Source organism: Macaca fascicularis, chromosome 3, assembly GCF_037993035.2.
Source record: "Macaca fascicularis isolate 582-1 chromosome 3, T2T-MFA8v1.1".
In the NCBI taxonomy this organism is placed as follows: Eukaryota; Metazoa; Chordata; class Mammalia; order Primates; family Cercopithecidae; genus Macaca; species Macaca fascicularis.
This window is the reverse complement of record NC_088377.1, coordinates 92,970,376-92,997,508: the sequence shown is the minus strand read 5'-3', so window position 1 is coordinate 92,997,508 and position 27,133 is coordinate 92,970,376. Positions and strand designations below refer to the sequence as shown.

Below are 27,133 nucleotides of genomic sequence, written 5' to 3'. Positions count from 1 at the left end.
CAGCACTATTCACAATAGCCAAGATTTGAAAGCAATCTAAGAGTCTATCAACAGATGAATGGACAAAGAAAATGTGGTACATTTATACAGTGAAGTATTCAGCCATAAAAAGAATGCGATCCTGTCATTTGCAATAACATGGATGGAACTGGAAGCCATTATATTAAGTGAAATAAGCCAGGCACAGAAAGACAAACATCACATGTTTCCATTTATTTGTGGGATCTAAAAATCAAAACAATTGAACTCATGGAGAGAGAGAGTAGAAGACTGGTTACCAGAAGCTGGGGAGGGTAGTGGTAGGGTTTGTGGGAGAGGTGGGGATGGTTAATGAGTTCCAAAAAAAATAAAGAATGACAAGACCTAGTATTTGATAGCACAACAAGGTGACTATAGCCAATAATTAAATTGTACATTTTAAAATAAAAGAGTATAACTGGATTGTTTGTAACACAAAGGATAAATGCTTGATGGGATAGATACCCCATTTTCCACAATATAATTATTATATATTGCATGCCTGTGTCAAAACATTTCATGTACCCCACAAATACATATACCTACTATGTATCCACAAAAGTTAAAAAATGAATAAACACAGTTGGAAAGAAAGGGAAACCTAGAATTACTGAGGAGTAGAAAGATGGTGGGGGTATTCCTTATATCCTGCATCTGTCCTCTAGAATAAGATGACAATGGCAATTGGGTTCTACTGTAGTTACATGTTACGCAAGTCCTAGGCCTTTGCAAGAAGCTGTCCACTGTTGATGGCTCTTGCTGTGAACTGATGAACAAATGTGTTCTCTCAACCAAATGACTAAGGAACTTCAGAAACAAAACTTTTTTCCATTAGACAAGAATTTTGCCCTTCCAGCTGCCAGAGATCCCTCTACGCTATCAATTTGTGATGACTTATCAGAGAATCTCCCCAAATCTCACTTCATGCACCCTCAAAACTGAAACACAAATAACAGAGCCAGGTTTTAGTCTTACATAACACTGAAACAAAAAGTCAGGTCAAGAAGGTATTGTTGAGGTAGCGGAAGGCATCAAAAGCAACTGTTCCCGGATTTAGACTTAGAGACTGAAGTCTCTTAGAGGAATTACTTGGATTTCAATTCAGGTCTGATTCATAGAGAATCGAGTTTTAAAAGACAGAGGTCTCTAGGGTACTATTATACCTAGAACATAATGAAGTTGGATATATGAAAGGAATAAAGACCACAGATGCACAAAGCTTAGAGACTTAATAGAGAAAGATGAAAGAAAAACTGTAAACCACAGAGGAAAAGGAATTATAGTTGAGTGAACACCCATAGGGTAGCCTAGCCAATTAAAATGAGTGTTACATAATGATGGGCCCCTCCATTCTTCCATCTACCTCAATCAAACGTTAGCCCTCACCACCCAAAAATTAATTCCAATAACCTTTTCACCGTTCTTGCCTTCCTTTTCCTGTCTGCCTTATTTGACACTGTTACTACTTTCTTCTTTTTGAAACCCCCTTTCCAGAGCTATGATATAGCACCGTATTTTCTTCATTCTCCTACACATACAACTAATCCTTCAATGAAGTCCAAGAAATCCTTCATAGTTGCTCTTTTACCTGTAGCTCTCTAACTCCAGATTTTTTTTTTTCTCATCTTTTCTGCTTTTATTTAGTCAGTCAGTTCCTCATGGATCTCATTCTATTCAACTGTCCTAAGTCTACAGTTGTAGCCCCAAACACTTTCTTGCAAATCTTTGACAGTCTCTTAGACGGAACATTTTAACTGTCCTGCAGGGATCTTATTAAAAGTGGAAACAAAAATCACCACTTTCACATTCCCTACCCCTCAATCTACCCAATGGTAGCACAAGCCCCTCAGATCCCACACCCGATGCTGCCATGACTTCTCTGCCCTCATTTTGGCACCACTACTGCCCAAGGAGTCTCGTTAACCTTTATGTCTTCACTCTTCAGATATAAGGTGCTAACAGGTTATGTACATGTTTCCTCTGTGATGTCCACAGCATTGCTTCTCACGGCCTAACTGTTCTTCTGAACTCCTGACTCTCCTCATTCCAACTCCTGCCATCAAATAGATCTTTGAGTGTACGCCCCAATCTCATCACCCTTAATTCTGCTGCTTCTGACCCAGCACCTTTCCTGAGTACCAGCCCATCATTAATAACTATTTGCCATGAATTTCCAATCAACTGCTTCCCTAGAAAATCAACCCCAAATCGTATCTTCCATCAGTTCCTACACTCAACTTGCCTACTTTCAGCAGTTCTTTGAGGCACATTTCTAGCCAACTTGTCCTTGTCTTCTCTTTCTTCCTTAATACATTCTGTGACATACACATTTGCAAGACACTAAGTCTCATCATTACTTCCACAACCTCTCTCCCTTTAATCTTTCCAGACCTTTCCTACCACCTTTGTTCTAAAGATCCCATCACCAGGTCCCTGCAGATAAGTCTCCGCATCTCCAATTTCTTTTTCTCCAATCCCCATGTCAACTATAAATACACAAAATTAGACTTGCCCTACAAACTTTGCTTATATCACTCGTTTGCTCCAATAAAAGTGTCAGTCCCAGCTAGAAGCGGTGGCTCACGCCTGTAATCCCAGCACTTTGGGAGGCGGAGGTGGGCAGATCATGAGGGCAGGAGATTGAGACCATTCTGGCCAAAAATGCTGAAACTGTCTCTACCAAAATACAAAAAAAAAAAAAAAAAATTAGCTGGACGTGGTGTCGCATGCCTGTAGTACCAGCTACTCAGGAGCCTGAGGCAGGAGAATTACTTGAATCCAGGAGGTGGAGGTTGCAGTGAGCCGAGATCATGCCACTGCACTCCAGCCTGGCAAAAGAGCAAGACTCTGTCTCAAAAAAAAAAAGAAAGTCAGTCCCTTAGCTTGTCACCCAAAGCCATCCACAATCTGGTCTCCGTAAGTCTACTATTCTGTACACGTTCCCCATGCTTCTGGATCTTGATGGTGAATCACCAAAAACAAACAAACAAACAAAAATCCCATCTCCACACTTTCGCTCATGCCATTAGCTTTGTTGAAATGGCCCTCTCCTTCTTTCTGTTCCAACTCTAACAAGGAACTCTTACCTACCATTTAACGTCTATGTCAAAGCCACCCCCTCTAACCAGATGCCCCCTTATCTCCCTAAATAGATGTAATTACTCCCTCTGTGGACTTAGCAGATTAAATGATTCACTTCTGAGGACTGTATATCTATCTTATCTCCCCATCCCTTGAGAACAAGGCATCTTAATTCATCTCTGTAGCCTTCCCCACCCCTCAGTACTAGTTACCACAGTATGTAGGTATTAACAGGATCTAATAGGAGACTCAACACACCTCTGCTAAATGAAAAAAATCTATACATTCACGAAGTTTCCTTTAAAAAACAACAACAAAAAGCCAACTATTTTTAATGATAGCCTGGATTAACCAGCATATTTCCCATTTCCTACCACTGCTGGGTGACTGAGCAGCTGCTGGCCATAAGCTGTTAGACACTGAAAGCTGTCACTACTCCCTGTGCTGTCATTCATGTAGGAATTAGGCAATTCATGGCTTGGAAGAGCACTGAGCACCAGCTGACAAAGAATGTAATTCAACAGATAAATCAGATACCAATCAAACAAGTGTCACCCTCCATAAGCATGACCGAAGAGGTGAGCCTTATACTCTCATAAGCAGACAAGACTGACCAAGACACCCCAACTACCTTGAAAACACTAGCCTGGTATCACCGCTTTTCTCATTTCCTATAGAAAGCCCTGTTTGATGTGAACTCATTGCCTGACCAGTAAATTCCAAGCCAAATGCCAGCCCTGCCTTATGGACTTTTTAGTTAACTTTTGCCCAAAAAGTTACATAAGGTATGTCTGTCTATCTGTCCAATTCTCCAAGACCTGGGAGTAGAGTGATATGAATAATACATTAATAGCTTTCTGTAGACCCACTGAATAATCTGCTTTCCATTTCATTGAAAGAAAAGCCCCAGGAGAAAAATTAATTCAGTTCAAAATGATGAAACTGCTTGATTCTTCTCCCTATAACTCCATATACCCTAAAGGAACTAAAAAGTAACTCCTTTTTTTTTTGTAGACGGAGTCTCACATTCTCACCTGGGTTGGTGTGTAGTGGCATGATCTCGGCTCGCTGTAACCTCCTCACCTCCCAAGTTCAAGCGATTCTCCTGCCTCAGCCTCCCCAGTAGCTGGGACTACAGGCGCATACAACCATGCCTGGCTAATTTTTCTATTTTTAGTAGAGATGGGGTTTTACTATGTTGGCCATGTTGGTCTCGAACTCCTGACCTCGCGATCCGCCAGCCTTGGCCTTCCAAAGTGCTGGGATTACAGGCGTGAGCCATGACACCTGGCCCTAAAAATTAACTTCTGTACCCTATTGGAAAATATTTGGGCTGGGCATGGTGGCTCATGCCTGTTATCCCAGCACTTTGGGAGGCCAAGGCAGGTGGATAGCTTGAGTTCAGAAGTTTGAGACCAGCCTAGGCAACATGGCAAAACCTCATCTCTACAAAAAATATAAAAACTAAAGGCTGGATGCAGGGGCTCATGCCTGTAATACCAACACTTTGGAGGCTGAGGCAGATGAATCACCTGAGGTCAGGAGTTCGAGACCAGCCTGGCCAATATGGTGAAACCCCATCTCTACTAAAAATACAAAAATTAGCCGGACATGGTGGCAGGAGCCTGTAATCCCATCTATTCAGGAAGCTGAGGCAGGAGAATCGCTTGAATCTGGGAGGCAGAGGTTGCAGTGAGCTAAGACAGCGCCAATGCACTCCAGCCTGGGTGATAAGAGTAACACACTCTGTCCAAAAAAAAAAAAGTACAAAACTACAAAAATACAAAAATTAGCCAGGCATGGTGGCATGTGCCTATAGTAACAGCTACTTGGGAGGCTGAGGTGGGAGGACTGCTTGAGCCCAGGAGGCAGAGGTTGCAGTGAGCCGAGATAGTACCACTGAGCCGAGATAGTACCACTGCACTCCAGCCTGGGTGACAGAGCCAGACTCTGTCTCGGAAAAAAATTGGTTTTAGAATATTGAGGCCAAATTATTTTAACTGCTTCAGTATGTTTCCCTAATTTATACAAATCATCACTAAATTTCTTAAGCTTTTTGTTTGGATGATCAAAACTGCCTTCTCAGACTCAACAGAGAGCTGAAAAACAAGAGCAGGATTTTTTTTCAGAATAACCTGGAATATTAGGCAGTTACCACATTTCTTTGTGCGGGGATTAAGGCCCATAAGCACAGAGGCCCTGACCCCACATTCTTTTCCCCATTCCCCTTCCCAACAGTGAGGTCATCTTGCAGCATATGAAAGTCTTTCTTCACTTTATAGTATATTCTGGCGAAATTTTAAAGTTTGCAAAAATATTGTTATTTGTTAGATGAAGTATGCATTTCCATATGAACTTGACTGGTAAAGTACCATGTGTCAATAGCTACACTCAAGGAGTAGTTTTTCTTATTAAGGGTGTATTCCTCTCTTTTTATCTTAATTCTTTCTCTAAAAGAGTTCTTTCGTTAACTTAATTTACTAAAGAGAGTAAGTCCACAAAGCAAATTTCCTACACAAGAAGATTTATTGCCAATTTTTGTAAAATAAGTTAGATTTAAGGCTGGACGCGATGGCTCATGCCTGTAATCCTAGCACTTTGGGAGGCGGAGCCAGGTGGATCACTTGAGATCAAGACTTTTGAGACCAGGCTGAGCAACACGGTGAAACTGTCTCTACTAAATTACAAAAATTAGCTGGGTGTGGCAGGCACCTGTAATCCCAGCTACTAGGGAGGCTGAGGTAGAATTGCTTGGACCCAGGAGGCGGAGGAAAAAAAAAAAAAAGCTAGATTATTGAAAATGGCCAAATTCTCTACCAGCTGATTTTCAATCTATATCTCTCTCTATTCCTTAAAGTGGGTATTGGGCTTTTGCTTTCCTTTCTACATTCGTTTTCCTTTGCCTGTAACATAATGCTAGTACCACTAATTCCTAAATCCATGTCTCCCCTCTGAGCCATCTTCTAGGTTTAGTCCTGCATAACCCGTTATGCGGATCCATGGATCACAAGGATGCCCTGCCACCCTTTTAAATTTAACACTTCTTTCTTTCTTACTAAACAATTCTCCTTTTGCCTCTTTTTCATCTCTTAAAAAAATATGATCACTCTCTCACTCAGAGTACATGTTCCTTTAAGGCACTGGAGACCCAGCCACCTGGGGAGTCCCTGGCTGTTTATTTAGGAGGTGGCCAGTCCAGCCTTCCTGGAGGCACTTTTCCGGGAGACCCTCCCAGCTGTCAGCCCTCATCAGAGCCCCTCCCTGCCCCGCCTCTGATGAGCACTGGCAGGCCCTGGCTGTGCAGCCACCTGTTCCTGTCTGTTGGCCAAGGCACCTGGCTTAGGGACTTTACTAAGCCCAAAAGCTCACCTTGGAGAGCTCAAAAGTCTGTTACTGCCCACATTTCTGCCTTGACACCGGCCTGCTGAGGCTGGCAGCACCCCCAGCCAATGTGCCCACACACCTGTTTTAGCCACTATGGAGTGTGGGCTGCCGTTCTCAGCTCTGACATCCACTTCTCAGGCCTCTGCCTGCCTCAAAATGGGCATCACCCAGGAAAAAAAAAAGTCTGCTTCCATCAAGTTTATTCATTTCAAACGTTTCTAATGATATGGGGAAAATGTTCATGAGGTAGTATCAAGTGAATAGACACCAGAAAAGCTTTTAGAATGATGAATTTTTATTGACTACGTGTTTTTCTCTCTCTTCCCCTCAACTATGAGCTCTTGGATGACTTTATTATTTATTTATTTGAGACATGGTCTCACTCTGTCACCAAGGCTGGAGTGCAGTGGTATGATCTTGGCTCACTGCAGCCTCAACCTCCTGGGCTTAAGGGATTCTCTTGTCTTAGCCTCCTGAGTAGCTGGGACTAGAGCTGTGCACCACCACACCTAGCTGGTTTACTTTTTGTAGAGACAGGGTCTCGCTATATTACCCAGGCTGTTCTTGAACTCCTAGCCTCAAGCAATTCTGCAACCTTGGCCTTCCAAAGTGCTGGGATTACAGGCGTGAGCACCACACCTGGCCATCAAAGACTTTAGAGGACTTCCTGGGATTGAAATTGAATCCCGGCTTCTGCAGTCCCTGGCTTTGCAACTTGGGCTTGTTACTTCTCTCAACACTTCTGTTTTCTCTTCCTGTTATGAAGATAAATTGAGATAATGGTGTAAAATTCTTGAAACAGCACCTGGTACATAGTAGGGCATTACATAATGTTATCTATAGATAGCTTCTTTTATTTACTTATATCCCTTGTTTGGATGCTTCACACATACTTTAAAAAAATGCTGGTTAAAGAAATTGAGTGAAAAAACAAATGAAAATCCAATTCCTCCTTCTTCCTTAAAGTGACTCCAGCCCGACGCTGCCTTTGGCACTTGCCGCATCCTGCTGGTTATTCTTAAATTCATCTTCTTGTGTTTTGCCACCTGCATGGCATTTACTTTGGCGGCAGAGACTGCCTCCGGGACACTGTCCCCTTCCAGGTGCGTGGCTGCTGGGCCTGGAAAGGCATGCAGTTAATGAACATTGATTAAAAACCCATCTTCTGTTTCCAGACTTTTAGCTTCTTTCTCTTTTTTTGTGCCATGGAGGCTCAGGGGAGCAGCTAAAGATGGATCACAGCAAGCGGAAGACAGAAGCGGTCCCCAGTCCCCACCGCTCCTCCACCCTTCCATTCAGCGATAGCCTCATGGCCCTCTAACTGCAAAATGCTTTTCCACAAAGACTTAAAGTTTTTGGTCCTAGACTATTAAAAAGCATTTCTCCAGTGCACAAAAAAAAAAAAAGAAAAAAAAAACCTGACAGATGCTTTATTCTAACAGTTTGAGGTGGTATAGCACAGCACTTGGGATTTTACTTTGCTTTTATAGGTAGAAATTCATTGAACACATTCTGCTCAGCAGTTATTAGTAATGTTGGCTCAAGAAGAAAAGAAATCCAGCTTCCAAATGTCAGGACGCCACTGAGAGAGGATAGCATGTTGACTATGAAGCATACAATGTGACTTGAAGGAACTTTAATGTACAATAAGCCATCCAGCTCCCAGAGGCACCTCATGACATTGTGTCAATGACACCAATCACTTTACAACAGTTTTACTCTTCTTCCAATGATCCTATGACCACTCTCCATGCTTCTGAGCCATCTACTTTTTCATGGAGGAATCGGATGTGTTCTGAAAAGGCTGTGTCCATACCCTATCTTCCTAATAACAGCCTGATGAGTCTGAAAAATAATGACAAAGCCACACTTTCCTTAGGCAAATTCACCTGGCTCTTGGAAAGCAAGTATTCTGACAACAGTTGCAGTGTGAATAACAGGCACAAGATTCAAGCAATTATCAAAAATGACACAGGGGGCTTACAGCAACCTCTTCACAGTCGTAAAACCATGGATCACATTAATTTTAAAAACTGAAAGACGGGCGGGGCACAGTGGCTCACGCCTATAATCCTAGCACTTTGGAAGGCCGAGGCAGGTGGATTACCTGAGGTGAGGAGTTCAAGACCAGCCTGGCCAACATGGCGAAACTACATCTTTACCAAAAATACAAAAATTAGCTGGGCGTGGTGGTGTGTGCCTGCAATCCCAGCTACCCAGAGAGCTGAGGCAGGAAAATCACTGGAACCTGGGAGGCGGAGGCTGCAGTGAGCCGAGATCACGCCACTGCACTCCAGCCTGGAGCAAGACTCCATCTCAAAACAAAAACAAAAACAAAAAAATTGAAAGATGATAGGCTCTGCCAACTTTTTCTTGACAAATGATGATTCATTTCAAAAAAATGGTTAAATGGTTTACCAAAAGTGACTTGTTTCAAGCTTCATGAAACAAATTAGGTATTAGATTTTACCAAGATAAAGTACAGTCTTTGTGTCATAAAAATCACTAAACTATGAAGATAAATGAAGACAGAAACAATTATGTCGAATGTATTAATGGGTTAAAGACAAGCAGACCTACATTCTCCTTTAGATATTCTAACATGCTTCTGCTCAGCAGACACTGTATTTCCCTTCAATTAGAAGGGAAACTGCAACTTTAGAAAATGACAGAACTATAGAGATGAACAATGCAAACATAAAGGACTACTTAGATCAATCATAATCTTTTGTGATTCTCCTCCTAGTTCCTGATTAATTTAGTGAATATTGTTACATATCAATGTTGCCATAGATATCAAGAACAATTTTTTCCCAAATTTCCTTATCTCTGACAGCAACAACAACCACTGTCCTAATTCCTATATTGTCTTCAAATTTCCTTAATATCAGTCTTTTCCAAGTACTTCTAGATGACTCTAAACACATAGAAGGCCACTGCACTCCACCATGCCTTTGCAATCAAGTGTTCCCTTTCATGTGGAAATGAATGATTCACACAGAGAATCAAATCAGGCCTTATGGTCTGCTTACCTTCACCCATGTGAAATAATTTATTTATATGTGTTAAGTTCACCTTTGGAAAGTTAACTGTATTTATGTGCATAGCTTAAAAATAAAAATTCACAGAGATTCAGTAGGATAAACAGAAATGACTGTCAGCGCTAATGGATAGGATGTTATCAGGCTAGGAGAGTAGATATGAGAAAGCCAATAAGCCCTGAAGGCAAAGTAGGGTTCAGGCTCCATCTCCACACAGGATTATGAAGGTTTATCAATGGCAAAGAACCTGAGATTGAAAGTAAGACAGCGGTCAAAAGAACACTGAAAGGAACAAGTGACCAAAAAAGTATGAAATTAGTTCATGTTTCTCATTTAGGTTTTTTTTTTTTCTTGTATTTTTTGTCTCTCTATGCTACTAGTTGGTCTGTGTGTTTGTGAGTGGATGCACTAATGGCAATTCATCCTCCTTTCTTGAGTGGCAATGGACATGAGACATCCGCCAGCAGGTAGTGGAGGGATGTGGCTTCTGAGTCTCAAAAAACGTTCCATTAAGCTAATGGTGGCAATCTGAGGCAGAACCTACAGCACTGAAGAATAGTAACACAGGCTTTTCAGGAAGGGTCTAAACTATGCAAACAATTATGACAATTTCACACTCTTTCGCCACCCCTACCTTCAATATAACATCAACCCAGACTTTACTATCTTCTTTTACTATGATCACTTGGCCAGCCCTTCTAATTATGATACAGTGTAGCAACAGCTACTGTTTTTTGAGTGACTACTATACACTCCCTACCAGATAATATTACTAAGTGTATTTCACTAATGAGAAAACCATATGAGGGATCTTAAAATATTAAGTAATTTGGCCAGTGGTTCATGTCTGTAATCCCAACACTTCGGGAGGCCTAGGTGCACAGATCACTTGAGCTCAAGAGTTCGAGACCAGCCTGGGCCACATGGCGAAACCCCATCTCTACAAAAAGTACAAAAATTAGCCAAGCATAGTGGTGCATGCCCACTGTCCCAGCTACTTGGCAGGCTGAAGTGGGAGGATCACTTGAACCCAGAAGGTCAAGGTTGCAGTGAGCCATGATTATGCCACTGCACTCCAGCTCTGGGCAACAGAGGAAAGCTCTGCCTCCAAAAAAAAAAAAAAAAAAAAAGAGAGATGCTATGTAACTTGCTGAAAGCCTCATAACACATGGGACAGAGTCAGAATTTGAACCCAGACCTGTACAATTCCAGAATCCTTACCATTTAACTCCATCCCAAATCATCTACCAAGTCATCAAAACCATGAACAACAAGCCCAAGTGCTCAGAGCTAACACCTGTGGAGTGGGTGCTGGAGCTGGGTGCCTTGGTTCCTGACACATAGGAAGTTAAGGACAAATGTTATTTGAAGTGCAATGTTTTAGCATCACCATATGAATAGTAGATGATCCTTCCTCACGCATAAATTATAAAATCCTAAATTAATGCTGGAACATTTGATACCAACCAGAAGAGCCTCTCTGCTCAAGCTCACTCTGGATGCCCAAATCACCATCTCCAACCCCTACTTCTTTGAAGTCCTTTCTGTCTCAGACCAATTCAACTTGAATGCACATCCTTTCATAACCTCAAACTCAAATCTTACCCCAAAACTGTCTTTCCCAGTTTTCAACTTTTATTCATCTTCTTCTAGTTTGTCAGAATATAAACTCAGAATCAACACTACATCTTCCCGCTCTCCTTCATATTGCTGTTTGTTTTCTTTCCTGCCAATGCAATCCGGGGTGACTCTCAAAGCTGTCCTCTTTATTCTGCCTGTGGGTACAGGGAAGCAAGTACAAGTCAGTGCTATTTGGACTGCCTAAGGCATTCTGGGTTGAATTTGCATTTGGGCAAATGCAATGGCAGAGCGAAATGGATGACCTCTTCGCATACGGAGGAGCTGACAATGTCGCACAAATGAAAGATGAGACAGAGGCTCAAAAGGCAAGATAGAGGAAAAAAATGCCTAATTCCCGTAGACAACTCTTTTAGTTTTTAGTTATAATTGACAAATAATAACTGCATATTTATGGGGTATAAAGTGATATTGTGATACATGTGTACATTGTGGAATGATCAAATCAGAGTAATTAGCATACCCATCATCTCAAATATTTATCTTTTCTTTGTGGTGAGAATATTTACAATTCTTTTACTGATTCCGAAATATGACAACTCTTAAAGGTTTGGACCCATGTGGGTTTTTAGACAGCGAAGTAGCATAATCAGGTGTGCATTCTCAAATGATAAGGGATTGCACTGGGGTTGAGAGAAGTTAAACAGGAAAACTGGCTGATGTATCAAACCCAAAGGAAATATGAAAGGAGATATGCTGACACCTGAACAATTTCCTGTACCCCTTTGTAAGTTGTCCATGAGGAACGTTAGTCCACCTACACAGTCCTCTACAGATGTTTTCTATCTTGGCAGATGTCACCAGGATCCTTCCAGTTGTTCATACCAGAAATCTCAGAACTGCCCTTAGCACTTTACTTTGCCTTACCCCACACCCATAATCAATCATCAATTTTCTGTCAAATTAGTCTTTCCATATGTCACAACGGGACACATACCTAACTTCTTTCTATCTCCCTATCTCCATCCCAGTTCATGGCATAGTTGCTTCTTGATTGGGCTACTGCAAGAGCAATCTAACTAGCCTCTCATTTTCCATTTTGCCCCCAAAAACCAATTCTCCAATTGGCACCTTCTAAAAGTACAACTAACTATGTCACTCCCCTGCTTATACAACTTCCATTTTCTACTCCCTTGGACAGGGTATTAAGTCCACATGGCTTCTGATGGGAGAGCCTCACAGACCCAAGTGGCCAAATGCAGAGCCCCTGTTCTTTCTCACTGTCAGATTTCCCTTTAATTCCAGAGAAGCATGATATTAGCCAGAAGCTCTTTAAATATTTTGTCTCCAACATTCATTTCCTTATTAGTGGAACTGCCAATTAGACATAGATTATAGCTTCTTAATTTATCCTTTTCAATACAGCTTAGCATTCGTATTAATATTTTTCATTCCTTTCTCTTTTGAGCCATGTTCTGAATGAATTCCTCATTTTCAACCTTCAATTTACCAACTCTCTCTTTAGCCGAATCCACTCTAGACTTACTCTGTGTTTTATTGTTTTATCTTTCTGCTGTTGGTTTTTTTTTTTTCTTTTTACATTTTATTAACATATACAGTAGTCCCTCTTTTATTTGAGGGGCATATGTTCCAAGACTTCCAGTGTATGCCTGAAACCTCAGATAGTACTGAACCTGACTGCCATCAATCAGAACATGTTTCTCTTCATACCTTCCACCCCCAAATTTTATGCCTCTTGATCTTAACTAAGCATTCATCATACACTGTGGCCATAACTTTTGCAGTTTGAGGTTTGAGAGCAAAACTAGCATGAATTATTTTTCTTTCTCACAATTTCACAGATAGAAGATTCATTCTTACCATATGTCTTAGCAACTGATTTTTTTTTCCCTTCCCTAGTAAATCTAGACCTTTCACCTTTTCACTTAAAGGAAGCTTCTCTTGGGTATATCTGAAATGCCAGAATCACTAGTCTTACATTTTGAAGCCATTATTAAGTAAAATAAGGGCCACCTGGACACAAGTGCTGTCATACCATGACAGTTGATCTGATAACTGAAATGGCTACTAAGTGACTAACAAATGGGAAGTGTCTACAGCACGCATACGCTGGACAAAGGGGTGCTGCAAGTCCCGGAGGGACAAAGCAGGATAGTGCAAAATTTTATCACAGTACTATGAACAGTGCACAATTTAAAACTTATGAGTTGTTTACTTCTGGAATTTTCCATTTAACATTTCAGACTGTAGTTGGTTGGGGAAAGCAAACCCACAGATAAGGGAAAGACTACTGCATTTTTCTGGTTGTTTTTTTTTTGTTTTTTTTTTTTTTGAGACAGAGTCTTGCTGAGTTGCCCAGGCTGGAGTGCAGGGGCATGATCTCGGCTCACTGCAAGCTCCGCCTCCTGGGTTCATGCCATTCTCCTGCCTCAGCCTCCCGAGTAGCTGGGACTACAGGCACCCACCACCATGCCCGGCTAATTTTTTTTTTTTTTTTTTTTTTTTGTATTTTTAGTAGAGATTGGTTTCACCATGTTAGCCAGGATGGTCTCAATCTCCTGACCTCGTGATCTGCCCGCCTCAGCCTCCCAAAGTGCTGGGATTATAGGCATGAGCCACCGTGCCACCAGTGACTACTGCATTTTTCACTTATAAGGTATCTAGTTGGCTCTTTCTCATGTACACCTGTTCACAATTTATACCCATTTGCTTTGTCCTCATAATCTCCTGTTTGTGTAAATATTATGCTCTCTCTTTTGAAGAGATGTCTTTGAGGATACTCAACACACACTGATGTTAAGCTCTCTCCTGCTCTCTGTACTCCTCCACACTGACCAGAAGGAAGAGGTCCAGATAGGGTGGCAGCAGCAGATGTGACCAAGACCAGAAAATGCAGACAAGTTTTCTGTGATGACTGATTGGACAACAAAGATGAGGGAGAAAAAAAGAGTCTAAAAGACACATGGTGTCACAGCTTGAGCAAACTGGGTGTAGTTCACATCTGTCACCAAGAAAAGGAAAACATGAAGAAAAGCAAAACTGTATGGGTTTGAGGTGGGAGGAACAAGGACTGTTTTGAATATGCTGAGTTTGAGATACAAGAACCATGCAGATGAGCAAGGCAGACAGGCAGATGGATGGTTGTTTATATAGGTCAGGGTGGTCAAGGAAGAAATGACAGCCGGAAATTATGAGCATCTCATGATTATGAGGCTGATCAATCCAAACAGATCACCACCAACTTCTCCCAGAGTAAGGATTCATCCATCATCATTTTGAGATGGTTTGTCCCAAAGTCACTGATTGTCTTTTAACTACAGATGGCTTTGATGGAAAGACACACAAAGATTTTCCTAAAGTCGGTATTTATAAAATGTAATAATGTATTTAGAATACGTGGTGCAAACGAGGCAAGGAATGTCTTCACCACAGCCATTCCTGTTCACATATTATTGTCTGTATCAATAGACAGAAAAAGTATCAATATCACTTATTTCCTTTACTCAACAAACACTCCTTTATGAGTTTACCACGTGCAGGCCCTCTGCTGGCGCTGGGGACACACTTGGCCCATGCAGAGCATCACACAGTGATTACAATGCTGACAAGTGAAGCCCTGTGGGATGTTGCAAGTTCTACATAGCAAGCGCCCTCATCCAGTCTGAAGAGTCAGAAAAGGCCTTAGAGAAAGGTCTAAGGAACTTACACTTCATCTGGGATGGAAGAATAAACAGGTGTTAGACATGCAGAGAACTGAGGAGGGTAATTTCTAGTTAAGAGAAAAATCACATTTTTAAAGACTTGAAGTGGTAATAAATTTGTGTTTGTGAAAGGAGAAAATGTTTGCATATGATGAGAACTCAGATGGTGGTGTTGGGGAACTCCACAGTGGCACTAAGCAAGGCAGTGCACTGGCAAGAGCTGGAGGCAGCCCGGGGCCCTGCCAACCCCAGCAAGGACGTCTGGATTCTATTCTAGGTGCAATGGAAGCCAGTACAGAATGTTAGGCCTAGGGGAACGGATTGAAGGGGAAGGAAGAAGCATGGCCTGGCAGCCAGCTGTGATGCTACTGAAGCCACCTAGGGGAAATAAGCTAGAGCAGTGGCAGCTAGGACGGAAAAAGGATGGATGGACTCAAGCCCACTTAGGAGGCTGATTCTACAGGACTTGCTATTTGAGGGGCTGTGGAGTATGTGGGGGTGGGAGTCAAGCATGATGGTGATGCCACTGACCCATGAATGCATTTGATGGAAAGCTAGGAACAAGAAACTAGAAAAGCACATATTTTATTTGCCGGAGGCTGCTCTCGTTTCCTTGGAGTTCTTGACACACTGCATATTGGTCAACGTACTCCTGAAGTACAAGCTGTTGTGTTCCTGGGTACCCAGAGTTCCTTCTCAACACTGAAATTCACATATTTAGATACTCTGCCACAATTAACCTGCTGACCTAATAGGAAAATAAGCACAAAGTGTAACATTCACAAAAGGTTCTAGAAATGTCAGCGTTCTTAGTCAAGAAGTCTTAAGAAAACATAGTTAATAGGTGTGTTCTGAGTTGCCCAAACTTCTGAGTGACAGTGTTGTGGAAGGAAGTAGGACAGAAGAGAACCCCACCAGCAACCACCTACAGAGCAAACTAAAAATCTGCATTTCATCTGCAGAAGGAAAAGGACAAAGGAAGAGTTCATTCTTGCTCAATTAAACTCAGCTCAGTTAAAGGGAGAGGTATGTTTGCTGTGTTTTTCTTCAAAAACATGGCAAATTTTTAAGATTTTATGAGGTTATTATATAGACTCTCTCACTAAAACCAGAAAAGGAAGTACCCAGTCACCTTATTTTAAAGGAAGTTTAAGAAATAACTGTTACATTACCAAATCCAAAAGTTGCAAAAATCAGACAAAGGATGACTATTCCTCTACCAATATCTCTTCACCTATTATGACAGTATGAAAGCAGTGGTGCAGTACCACACAGTCTTTCTTACACCTTTCTTAACTGGAGCAAAATGAGCTCTTAAAGCTATGTTTGTACTCTCTGTAAAGTAAGGAGAGACTAAAAATTTTTAGCACCATTTCCCTCATGGAGAAATTGAGGCACTACCTTTAAATGACTCACTAAAAGTTACTGCGGGAGCCAAAGGTAGCTTCTGTAGGGCGAGAGAGAAATTTCAAGGGCTTCACAGCAATGTTTTCAAATGTAGTTCCAACAGCATGAACATCACCAGGGGAGCTTCACAAAAACAAGGATCCCTGAACCTTGGATCACTACACAATGATCCTCTGTGTATTTTCAACATGTTTCATAAGTGATTCTGATACAGAAGCAAGCTCAGGAGGCCCTGACCTAGTCCATTCTTAACAGGAGGAGACTCAGTCCACCGCCCGAGAGACATTTGGCAATGTCTAAGCCTGGCCAACATGATGAAACTGTGACTCTACTAAAAATACAAAAATTAGCCAGGCATGGTGGCGGGCACCTGTAATCCCAGCTACTTAGGAGGCTGAGGCAGGAGAATTGCTTGAACCCAGGAGACGGAAGTTGCAGTGAGCCAGAATTGCACCATAGAACTCCAGCCGGGGCAGTAAGAGCAAAACTCTGCCTTAACAAGAATAAAACCAAAAAACTGCCTGGGTTTTAGTGTCATACAGTGCTAGATTCAAATCAGTACCTTCCTAACTGAGTAATCTTGGGCAAGTTAATGAACCTTTGAATAATTATGAAGTAGGGAGCCTAAGTCGATCTTGAAGGCTGTATAGTAAGGTGATGAAATACCACATGCAAGGCCTTCTGCTGCCTGCCACATAGTGTGTTGCGCTATTATTACTACTACTACTAATGAGCAAAACTCCATGTAAAGTACAAAAACTCAAATGGGTTTTACTCAATGAGATTTTCAAAGTCTCGTGTAAATCAAATTTATGCATATGGAATTATATCTTAAATATGCAATAGAAATATGGTAGTTGAAAAACTGCAGGCAATCGCACTTACCTAAAATACATGCATCTGTTTTTCTTTTAGGGAACTAACCCCCTCCCAATATACTGGGGTAGGGGAGATGTTATAATTTTTCTGTTTGGAGAATGAGGACCACCAGTGTTTTATTCTTATCTTCACTGTTCAGAATTAAAACCTATTGTAGATACACAGTAATGGAGATCAAGGTGATGAACCAAAGGATACAAATGTATGTAAGCCACAGGATGACCTCCAAGAGCTTATAATCTGTTTCAAGAGAAGTGAGCACGAAAAAAGAAAAATGTGAATTACGTTATGTGTGAAATGTATTAACTGCAAATAAAAGCTACAGGCAAAGAAAATGGTATAAGAAATTAGAAAGCTGGAGAAAAGACTGCATTATAATGTGATCAGAAAACGTTTGAGTACAAAGGAGGCTCTCTGCAGTGCTTAGCAAAGCCAGGATTTAAAGCAGTGGAGAGCTGGGAGAAGGCAGGGGGCATTAAAGGTAGCATACTTTTAGAAGGAAACGGCAAGAAATGAAAAAAGACCGTGGATGTGCAGGAACAAGCATCTAAAGGAGCAGCTTCTACAAAATGGAAGGGTACCTGGGAATCACATACAGTGCCTGCAGACACCACCTTGGCCCAGGGGTAATTCTTATGAAATATATGGAAGGATACAAAGTCACCCTAAAGAATCTGACTAAAGTCTCAGAACACTAGAAAGCTCAAGAATCATCCATGTCTATTTTTTAAAACTGATAAACTTTTTTCAAACAAAATCTTCCCCCAAATCATCCACAAATGAAAATGGGACAATACAAAGGTACTGCAGCAGGAGTGAGTGAGGAGTGCCCAGAAGCCCTCGGCAGCCACCCCTCTGCCCCAAGCCATTTGAGAAGCAGAACTAAGGTTGAAAACTATGTATCTCTTCCCATTGCCCTTTTTGGGCCTGAATATGCTCACAACCTCTTCTCCAAGCATTTTTCTGATGCACACTTAGTAGAGATGATGGATCAATCCCCTCACCTGCTGAGATGGCCCGTGCTGGCTTTTCTTGAGCAAAAGTGGAATCTCTCTCCTAGTACAAATAGGATGGAGTTCCTACACTTGGGCCATGAAGAACACATCTAGGCAGGGTGTGGTGGCTAATGGACTGTAATCCCAGCACTTTGGGAGGCTGAGGTGGGAGGATCGTTTAAGTCCAGGAGTTCGAGACTAGCCTGGGCAATATGGCAAAACCCCATCACTACTAAAAATACAAAGATTAGCCAGTCATGGTGGTGCACACCTTTAATCCCAGCTACTCAAGAGGCTGAGGCAGGAGGATCTCTTGAGCCCAGAATTAGAGGTTGCAGTGAGCTCTGCTTGAACTATTGTACTCCAGCCTGGGTGACACAATGAGAACCTGCGTCAAGGAAAAAAAAAAAAAAAAAAAAAAAGAACATATCTAACGGTCCCTTCTCTGCATGATATAACCTCCAAAAGTTGGTAACACCTGTGAGACCCCTTTCTTCAGGTTAACATATGGGCAGTTTCACTAACCATTTGTCTCTTCTGTAGACAACTGAAGTTAGAAGTTAGAGAGGGGAATCATATATCCACCCAACAAAGAAATGAAACTAGTGAGTAGCTGGCAGGCCACACTGGTGACGGGAACTGCTGTTATGTATGTAGGCAGAGGTGAAACTTTAACATCATGAGTGAACATGGACTCTAAGACAAAAAGTGTCGACAGTGAACACACAGACCAGAGGGCTTTGCACGGAGGCTGGAACTGATCTGGAAAGAAGAGGAACCAGGAAGGAAACAATCCCAGATGAATCAAACAAGGAGGAAGAATCTCAGGCACTGAAGCTAGAGGATGGGAGGGAGAGTTTCAAGAAGATGAGAATGAGCAACTTTGCTGAGTGTAACCGAGAGGGTGGGGACAACCAAGGCAGAGGTGCCACCAAAAAGGGGAGCCCTGTAAAGAGGTAAACTGTTGTTCGTGCAAAGATTAAAATAAGCATGGAACAACATCGATGGCATATACTGGAAACATTTAAATAAGCTTGGAATGGAAAAACAGAATAAAATACTACCAAAAGAGAGTTACTAGGTCAAGGGGAGGATTTTCCAAGGTAAGAACAGAAGAGTTCACTGTTGAAGACAGTGGAGCATTGGGGACTGGGATAAGCTGAAAGCACTGGAAACAAATTGGGACCACCTCTTCCCTCCTCTGCTGGCAGTAGAAGCAGCAAAACAAAACAGGAAGGCATGAGACAAAGGCATCAGGTAGTCTGTGGTGCCATGCAAATATGCAGGCAGACAAGTTCTAAGGCAAAGACAGAAGTGGTAGCTTTCTGGTCTGTGTCTTCCTTGAAAAGCAAGGCCTGAGGGGGCAGGGCAGGGACAGGAAATACTGGAGGCTTGAAGACTTTATGCAGGGAACAGAAAAGCTGCTGCTCAGAAATGGTGAGTGGCCAAGATGGAAAAAAAAATCACAAAGTACTAGGGAGCCAGTGAGGATTCCATAGCACAAACTGGCTATGTGTCCAGTCAGGACACCTCTTTATTACCAGAGGATGCCTCCCACTTATCTTTTAATTTTGTCTCCTTCCTAAACATGTAAAAAGTTAGTCAGAGAAAGAATGAGAACAGAGGGCAACTGTTCACATGGAACTGCGGGTGAAAAGGAAAACCAGAGTACCTAATTTTCTAATCTAATGAGAATTTGCTTAAAACTAACAGCAATAATGGCTGCCTTTATTAAGGAATCACTCTAAACTATGCAACATGCTACATTCTTTTCACATGTTTTCTTTAATCTTCACAAGGACCATCAAAGTAGCAAATTAATATCCCAAAAAGACTAAGGCTCAACAAGGCTGAGATTTTCACAGAAAGCAGGGCTCCAGGACTGCTATGGTCTGAATGTTTGTGTCTCCCCAAAATTCACCTGTTTGAAACCTGGCCCCTATGGTAGTGGCATAAAAACATGCTTGACAGAGCCTGTTCGCCCCTTCTGCCTATGGGGAAACATACAAAGGCACCATCTATGAGGAACAAGCCCTCATCACACACCACATCCACTGTGCCTTGATCTTGACTTCCCAGCCTCCAGAACTGTGAGCAATAAATTTCTGTTGTTCGTAAATTGCCCAGTTTAAGGTACTTTGTTATAACAGCTGAAGGAACTAAAACAAGCATCCAGGTTTAAATGTCCTTGGAGCCTATACATGCCCCTTTTGCCACACTGCCTCTTACTACATGCTGCTTATCGAAGTGTTTGGGATTCCAGACTCTTGACCGAGAAACACATACATTATTCAGGACATAATAAGTTAACAAGAACAGTGGATGCGGGAGCCTTGATGTATCCAGACAACAAACATCCTCAGCCTCAAGTGGCCCCCCAAGCTTGAAATTCAACAATACATTGTGAAGGCAAGAGCAGGAGTCAGGAACCAGTGAGCTGGTAATTCTTTTGAGACCTTCCCGTGATACAGCGAAGTCCATGTGTAAGAAGCTCCTGGGGGGGTTTCCTGCTGAGTGGAAACACAGAATTTTCTCCTAAATATTTAGAAAGAAGAGAAACAAGTCCATCATGGGCAGACGTCCCTCTGACAACTCCAGGCACTGATGGAGGGTGGCTGAGCAGAACTGAGTACCTGATAAGATAATCACTACTCAGGAAGCGCCTCCTCCCAGTGATTCATTCATGAAGTATCTTTTCATTTTAAGGACTATTCACCAGGCAAGGAGAAACCACAGTCAAAGACAGGCAGTTCCCAGTCTAATGACTGCTTCTCAAACTGTGGAAGCCCTTGGATTAGATTCATCTGGTGCTTATCACAGATGCAGAAGAAAGGCCCTGTCCCTGGCCAACAGAATCACGATCTCTGCGGCTGGGGCTGCATTTTGCACAAGGTGGTATATGCATATTGTATAAGTTCACTGGATGCTTCTTGTACACACTCAAGGTTGAGGACCACTGGGTTCAGTTGATAGACAAGCACAACACAATGTGGTAAGTGGAGAGGCACCCAAACTTTTGGGAGACAATAGAGCAGCAGTGCTTAACCCAACTTTTGGAAATGGTTTTTAGTGAAATAGCAGCTATCCAGGCTAAAAAGAAGCAAAGAGCTTTCTAAATGAAGCTAACATGCTATGAGAGAGAGAGAGGCAGGTTATGTGCTCTTTACTGAACAAGGTAGAAGGTAAGGAGAAAACCCAAGTAATGGTCATTTCTTCTACTCTTCATTGCATGTGAAAACATACTTCTAATTCTCATGCCAACTTCTGACTCAATCAAGAAACATCTGACAGCAACACTTCCATAAGTCTCACTGTAATTCCGGCAACTGCAGGGCAAGAGTCTGGGTTCCTACCTGTCTGTCTAGGTTTCCATATGTGATTAACAGGAGGCCTACAATTTAAGCAATTGTTTACACTTGTCATCTGTAAAATCAGAATAATCACCAAGAATCAGATAATGCAACATCATGTACCTCTTGATATGATGAGCCAAAAAGGACACATCATTTCTCTACATTTCTGCCAAAAATACAAAACTCGAATCTGATCAGTAGGATATGTAAGAGAACCTCAAACTGAAGACTTTTTCTAAAACAGCTGTCCTGTACTCTACAAAAACGTCAAGGTCACAAAAGGTAAAGACTGAGAAATTTCTAGAGATCAATGGAGATCAAAGAGATCTGACAATAAACATACTACATGATCCTGGATGGGATATTACACCATAGAGAAAATAAGGCCCTATATGAGGACCTTATTGGGACAACTGATGGAATTTGAATATGAATTACAAACTGTGAATTTGACGATAGCATTATACCACTATTCAATTTATTTCTGGTTTTAGAAATGTACTGTGATTATTATGTAAGAGAATGGTTACGATATTAGGACATACACACTGAGTGTTCAGGGGTGAAGGGGGATGGTGCTTCCAAGGCTCCATCAAATGATTCTGGAAAAGTAGGTACAGAGTTCTTTGTACTATCCTTGCAATTTTTGTGTGTTTAAAATTGTATCAACATACAAGTACTTGTCAAAGTTATCAGGCCATGAAAAACAAGGAAAAACTGAGAAATTGTCCAAAATGGAAGGAGACTGAGGAAACATGACAATTGGTATCCCTGGATTGGATCCTCAAACAGAATAAGGACATTAGTGGAAAATCTGATGAAATCCAAATAAAGTTGGTAGTTATGTTAATGTAATGTACCAACGTCAATTTCTTAGTTTTGACTAACGTAACAAGATTAAGATTTTAACCTGAGGGGAAACTGGAAAAAGGGTATAAATGTAAGCATACACAATCTTTGTAGCTTTCTGTCAATCTAAAATTATTCCAAAATAAACAGATAATTTAAAATATATACATTAAAACACACACATAGCAAAGGACACCTCCAAAGGCAGAGAACACTACACTCACCTCACAGGTAAGGAGGACTGTCTATTAAGAGCTGCTGTCTTAAAGCAGAGGTTTTCAAACTGCACTGACCATGGCAGAATCAGAATTAAATAGTTTACCAGAACCACTAAATTAGAGTCTCTTGGGATGGGACCACTGAAAACAGTTATTTCGAGTAAGTGCCTGGGTAGTTCTGATGAGTACCGGGCTTGGGCACCAGGTATCTAGCTCAGCAAGTCTCAGATTGAACTATGCACAGGGATACCCTGGGGATCTTGTTAAAATGCAGACTCGGTCAGGAGATCTGGAATAAGACCAGAGATTCTGCATTTCTAATGTGCTTTCAGGTGATGCCCAAGCATGTGATCCAAAGCCCCACAGACTGAGAAGGGCAATGCAACAAGACAGAGGGCCCGAGTGCATGCCACTGCAGGGCATTCAAGACCTCTACACGTGTGTGAGACCAACTTCTATCTCATTGAAGCCATCGGTCTCTCAGGCTGTGGCCAAACCTAATCCAAACTACATTTAGTCTGCACCAAGTATCTCCAAACATTTTCTTAAGGTAAATTTTAACTAGCATCTCAAACCACACATGAAAGCAGATAAGCATCTGTTGCCTGACTCAAAAGTATCCGAAACTATTAGGCATCTCTACTCTTCTCTATTTGTATAGGTTGCTTCTTGAGTCACTAGAAAACTACCTTAGACAGCAGTTAAAATGACAATGATGTGTGGTCTGATGACAGCTTTTTTGACAAAAATCCCAAAAATTTACCCTTTCTTACATTTAAGTTTAAGTTCAATTAATTCTGATCTGACCCGTATAATTCATTTTAATGATTCCTTTGGATTCACACAATTCCATATAACTCTTGCATTGATCTGCCGCCAGATAATAAAATCTGATCAGGAAAAAAATTGTAAATCATAATCGTAAAATAGCATAGAGAACATAAAGATTGGAGTTGCCATGGTATTATAATTTTTAAAATGTAGAAAGCCATTTAGAACCCTATATTATATACATTATAAAACCCGTAAGTATATATTAGGTCTCAACCTTTTATTTCTTAAATCATTTGCTCTTGAATGACTACAGTAAAGTGAGGACAAAATGAACCATTCCGAGATAACCTATAATCAAACAGTGCATGAGAATCACACCATACAATTCTCAAGACTCAAGTTAAAGGATGTCTTTATGGGTCAAACCACTTTTATAAGTCTTCTTGATATTTTTTAATTCAATAAACACTTGTTGAGTATTTACTTCATGGCAGACAATATGCTAGACACATAGTGAATTTTACACTAAAAATAAAAATTACAATTGGCTGAAATCCAAGACTGAACCCCTCTATACTAATTTCATTATAAAACTATTAATGTAACAAAGTATCAGTGCATTTCGCTGCTTCTGCAAAAAATGAAGAAAAAAGTGATTTTAAAAATTAAGTTTTGTCTTGCCTGTGTTCCAACAATCTGCACATATTCATGTGTCATGGCAAGGCAGGGATGGGGCAGCCTCCACTGTGTCAACTGCCCAGGGCCCGATCCACTTGTCCCTCCCACCTCCTTCCCAGCTTCAGACACAAATCCTGCATTGACACAATCCAAGTGGATGCTGGAAGAGTATAAAAACTCCATCCATCACTATTATATGTACCACAGAGATCAAGCTACATTGCAACTATTACTGCACAGATTTTTCAACACAGCTAGAGGAAGAAAGGGAGAAGAGCGAACTATCCAAAGTCTATGAAAATTCCCATATAGAAAGGAAACTGAAAATAAACACCCAAGGCTGTCACGTTACTAACCTGATCAATTTCCATGAGTTTGGGGTAGGCGCCCGGCCATTCTATGGCCACCTTGACGATGTCCGCGGGTGGCGGCATTGTAAGCCCCCAAAATGTTCAAAGCCAGTGGGACTGGGGATCCTACAGTGTAAACGGCCACACGTGTCTATACCTAATGAGGAATGACAGAAAAAGAAAGAGAAGTCACTCAGTGCCGATGCAGGGTGAATTTTGCTTCATCACTTCCTGTTTTCATGGTGGTTTGGTATGAAAAACGGCTCCCCTTGGTGTCTGGGTGCTGGAGGTGAGGGGCACAGCCAACGGTAAGACGGGCTCCTGAGGAAAGAAGAAAGATGGGGGTACCCGTGTCAATGCCCTTGAGTCAAAGCCGCCAGGAGACGCTGCCCTGTGGGGCACGGCTTGTGTGAATCTTCAGTGGAAAGAAAGCTATTCCTTACCACTGAGTTCTGTTCCAAATGGTGCCCAGGGTCTGAATGAGCCAGGCTCACTCTCTGTCCAGACATGCATGTAAATGTCTGGCGCTCAACAGTCTCCGGAAGGACAGATTGCCCAGGAAGTCATGGTCAGGAAGCAGTGTTTCTTTAAAGTGTTTTCTGCGTGTCACAAATAGATCTCCGCACTATAGCAACCAGGATATCATGAAGGAGAAACACCCTGAGAGCTCACACACATGCACACTCATACTCCCCCGCCAAGGTCAGTTCCCACAATGCACCTTCGGTGGGGGGGGGCGGGGCAGAAAAATGTACAGCTGTGGATTGGATGGCATTCAGAACAGACTCTGAATTCTCACTTGAATGAATCGTGCTTCTTACACAAAGGAGGCAACCATTATCCTCTGCGGCCTCTTCCTAGGCTAGCCCATTTCTTTTTTTTTTTTTTTTTTTTTTTTTTTTGAGACAGAGTCTGGTTCTGTTGCCCAGTGGCACAATTTTGGCCCACTGCAAAATTCAAGCAATTCTCCTGCCTCAGCCTCCCGAGTAGCTAAGATAACAGGGGCCCACCACCATGCCTGGCTAATTTTTGTATGTTTAGTAGAGACAGGGTTTCGCCATGTTGGCCAGGTTGGTCTTGAACTCTAGGTGATCTGCCCACCTCGGCCTCCCAAAGTGCTGGGATTACAGGTGTGAGCCACCTGGCCTGGCCCCATTTCTTTTTAAAATTAGTTTGTTAACGATCATGTGATACAAACTTGTGTGTTTGTGTGTACAAAGATGTACATTGTAGAGTCTCTTCTCCCAATGTCACCCGCCGGCCCAATATCTGCTTTCACTCCTTATCCTTCCAGTTATCCAAGTGATTAGGTATCCCTCCAGAATTTCTTCAAGTATAGAAGGCAAATACAAAAATACATTATTGCATTTCCACTTTCTTTATATAAAAGGCAGCTTTTTTTTTTTTTTTTTTTTTTTTTTTTTGAGACAGTCTCCCTCTGTTGCCCAGGCTGGAGTACAGGGACATGATCTTGACTCAAGACAACCTCCAGCTCCCAGATTCAAGTGATTCTCCCGTCTCAGTCTCCCAAGTAGCTGGGATTATAGGCGCACACCACCACACATGGCTGATTTTTGTATTTTTAGTAGAGACAGCATTTCACCATGTTGGTCAGGCTGATCTCAAACTACTGACCTCAGGTGATCCGCCCTCCTCAGCCTCCCAAAGTGCTGAGATTGCAGGTGTGAGCCATCGTGCCTGGCCAAAAGGGAGCATTCTTTTTGTTTCTTTCAGTATATTTTCTAAATCCTTCTATGTTAGTACAAAGAGAGCATCCTGATTCTTTTTACAGTTACATAGTAGTTCATTGTGCGGATGTGTCCTATTTGATGAACCAGTCCCCTGCTGTGGACCACTGGGTGATTTCTTAAGTTTACTTATCATAAACCAAACTATGATCCATAAACTTATGTCTAACTAATTTTGCACATATGCAGGTACATCCTTACAATAGATTCACAGAAGTAAAACTGCTGGGTCAAAGCACAGATGCAGTTAATATTGATAGCCATTTCCAAATTTCTCTCCATTGGACTTGTATGATGTGGCCTATTTATACCCAGCCTCACTAACAGAATGAATTTTTGCAAACCTGACAGGTTGAAAAATAAAATCTTAATCTATTTTTAAATTCTATTTCTCTTATTGTGAGGTTGAACATAAAGAGGAAAAGACACACCCTCCCTTTTTGTGAACAGTCCAAACCTTTGCCCCTTTTCTATCAGGTTCTCTTGTCTTTTTTGAGAAATTGGTATCTGTAATGAAGATCTTAAACATGTGCATTTGGTCCTTTATCAGACCAGAGTAAGCCTTGTCAGTTACTATCCCAGATCTCAGCAGTAGCTGGACGTTACTGAGACAACAGAGATAGCAGAGTTAATGGAATTCTCACCACCACCAGCAGTTATATAAATAACTAACTTCAGTGCAGCTGACAAGTAAAGGAAATGAACCAAAACAAAACCGCTACTCCTTTGACCAAAGACGATTAGGGAAGCCTGCTGAGAAGCTAATCAGTGGTAACCAGCAAGAGCAAATCTACAAAGCACTGGTTTAGTCACTCATTCAACAAATAATTATTGAGCCTCTGCTCAGTGCCAGGTCTATTCCTCGTGCTGGGGATACAGAGCAGCAAATCTGGGAGTTAGCAACAAAGGATATGAAGAAAAATCAAGCAGGGAAGGAAACTGAAGCCTGTGCCTCTACCAGTGTGGGAAGGGCAGGAATACAATTTTAAACAGGAAAATCAGGGAAAGTTTCACCGAAAAGGCAGCATCTGAGAGTAAAGACATCTGAGGCCAGATGT

The 27,133-nt window shown here is 41.7% G+C and overlaps 1 protein-coding gene across 30 annotated transcripts in view; it reads right to left on the bottom strand.

Annotated features, from left to right (window-relative positions):
- Positions 1 to 27,133, bottom strand: part of ELMO1 (engulfment and cell motility 1) — a 582,820-nt gene that overhangs the window by 450,895 nt on the left and 104,792 nt on the right. For 24 of the 30 annotated variants that reach the window (XM_074035218.1, XM_045387647.2, XM_005549784.4 and 21 more), the window contains exon 2: positions 24,334 to 24,484. The exons of 4 other annotated variants lie outside the window; for them this stretch is intronic. Coding sequence is in view for 24 of the 26 variants with exons in the window: in XM_045387647.2 (XP_045243582.1) it covers positions 24,334 to 24,411 (78 nt within the window). In the remaining 2 variants the exon portion in view is untranslated. Of the gene's footprint in view, positions 1 to 24,333; positions 24,485 to 24,770; positions 24,843 to 27,133 lie in introns of those variants that run through there. 2 more of the 30 variants (XM_045387648.2, XM_074035208.1) reach the window with 1 other exon arrangement.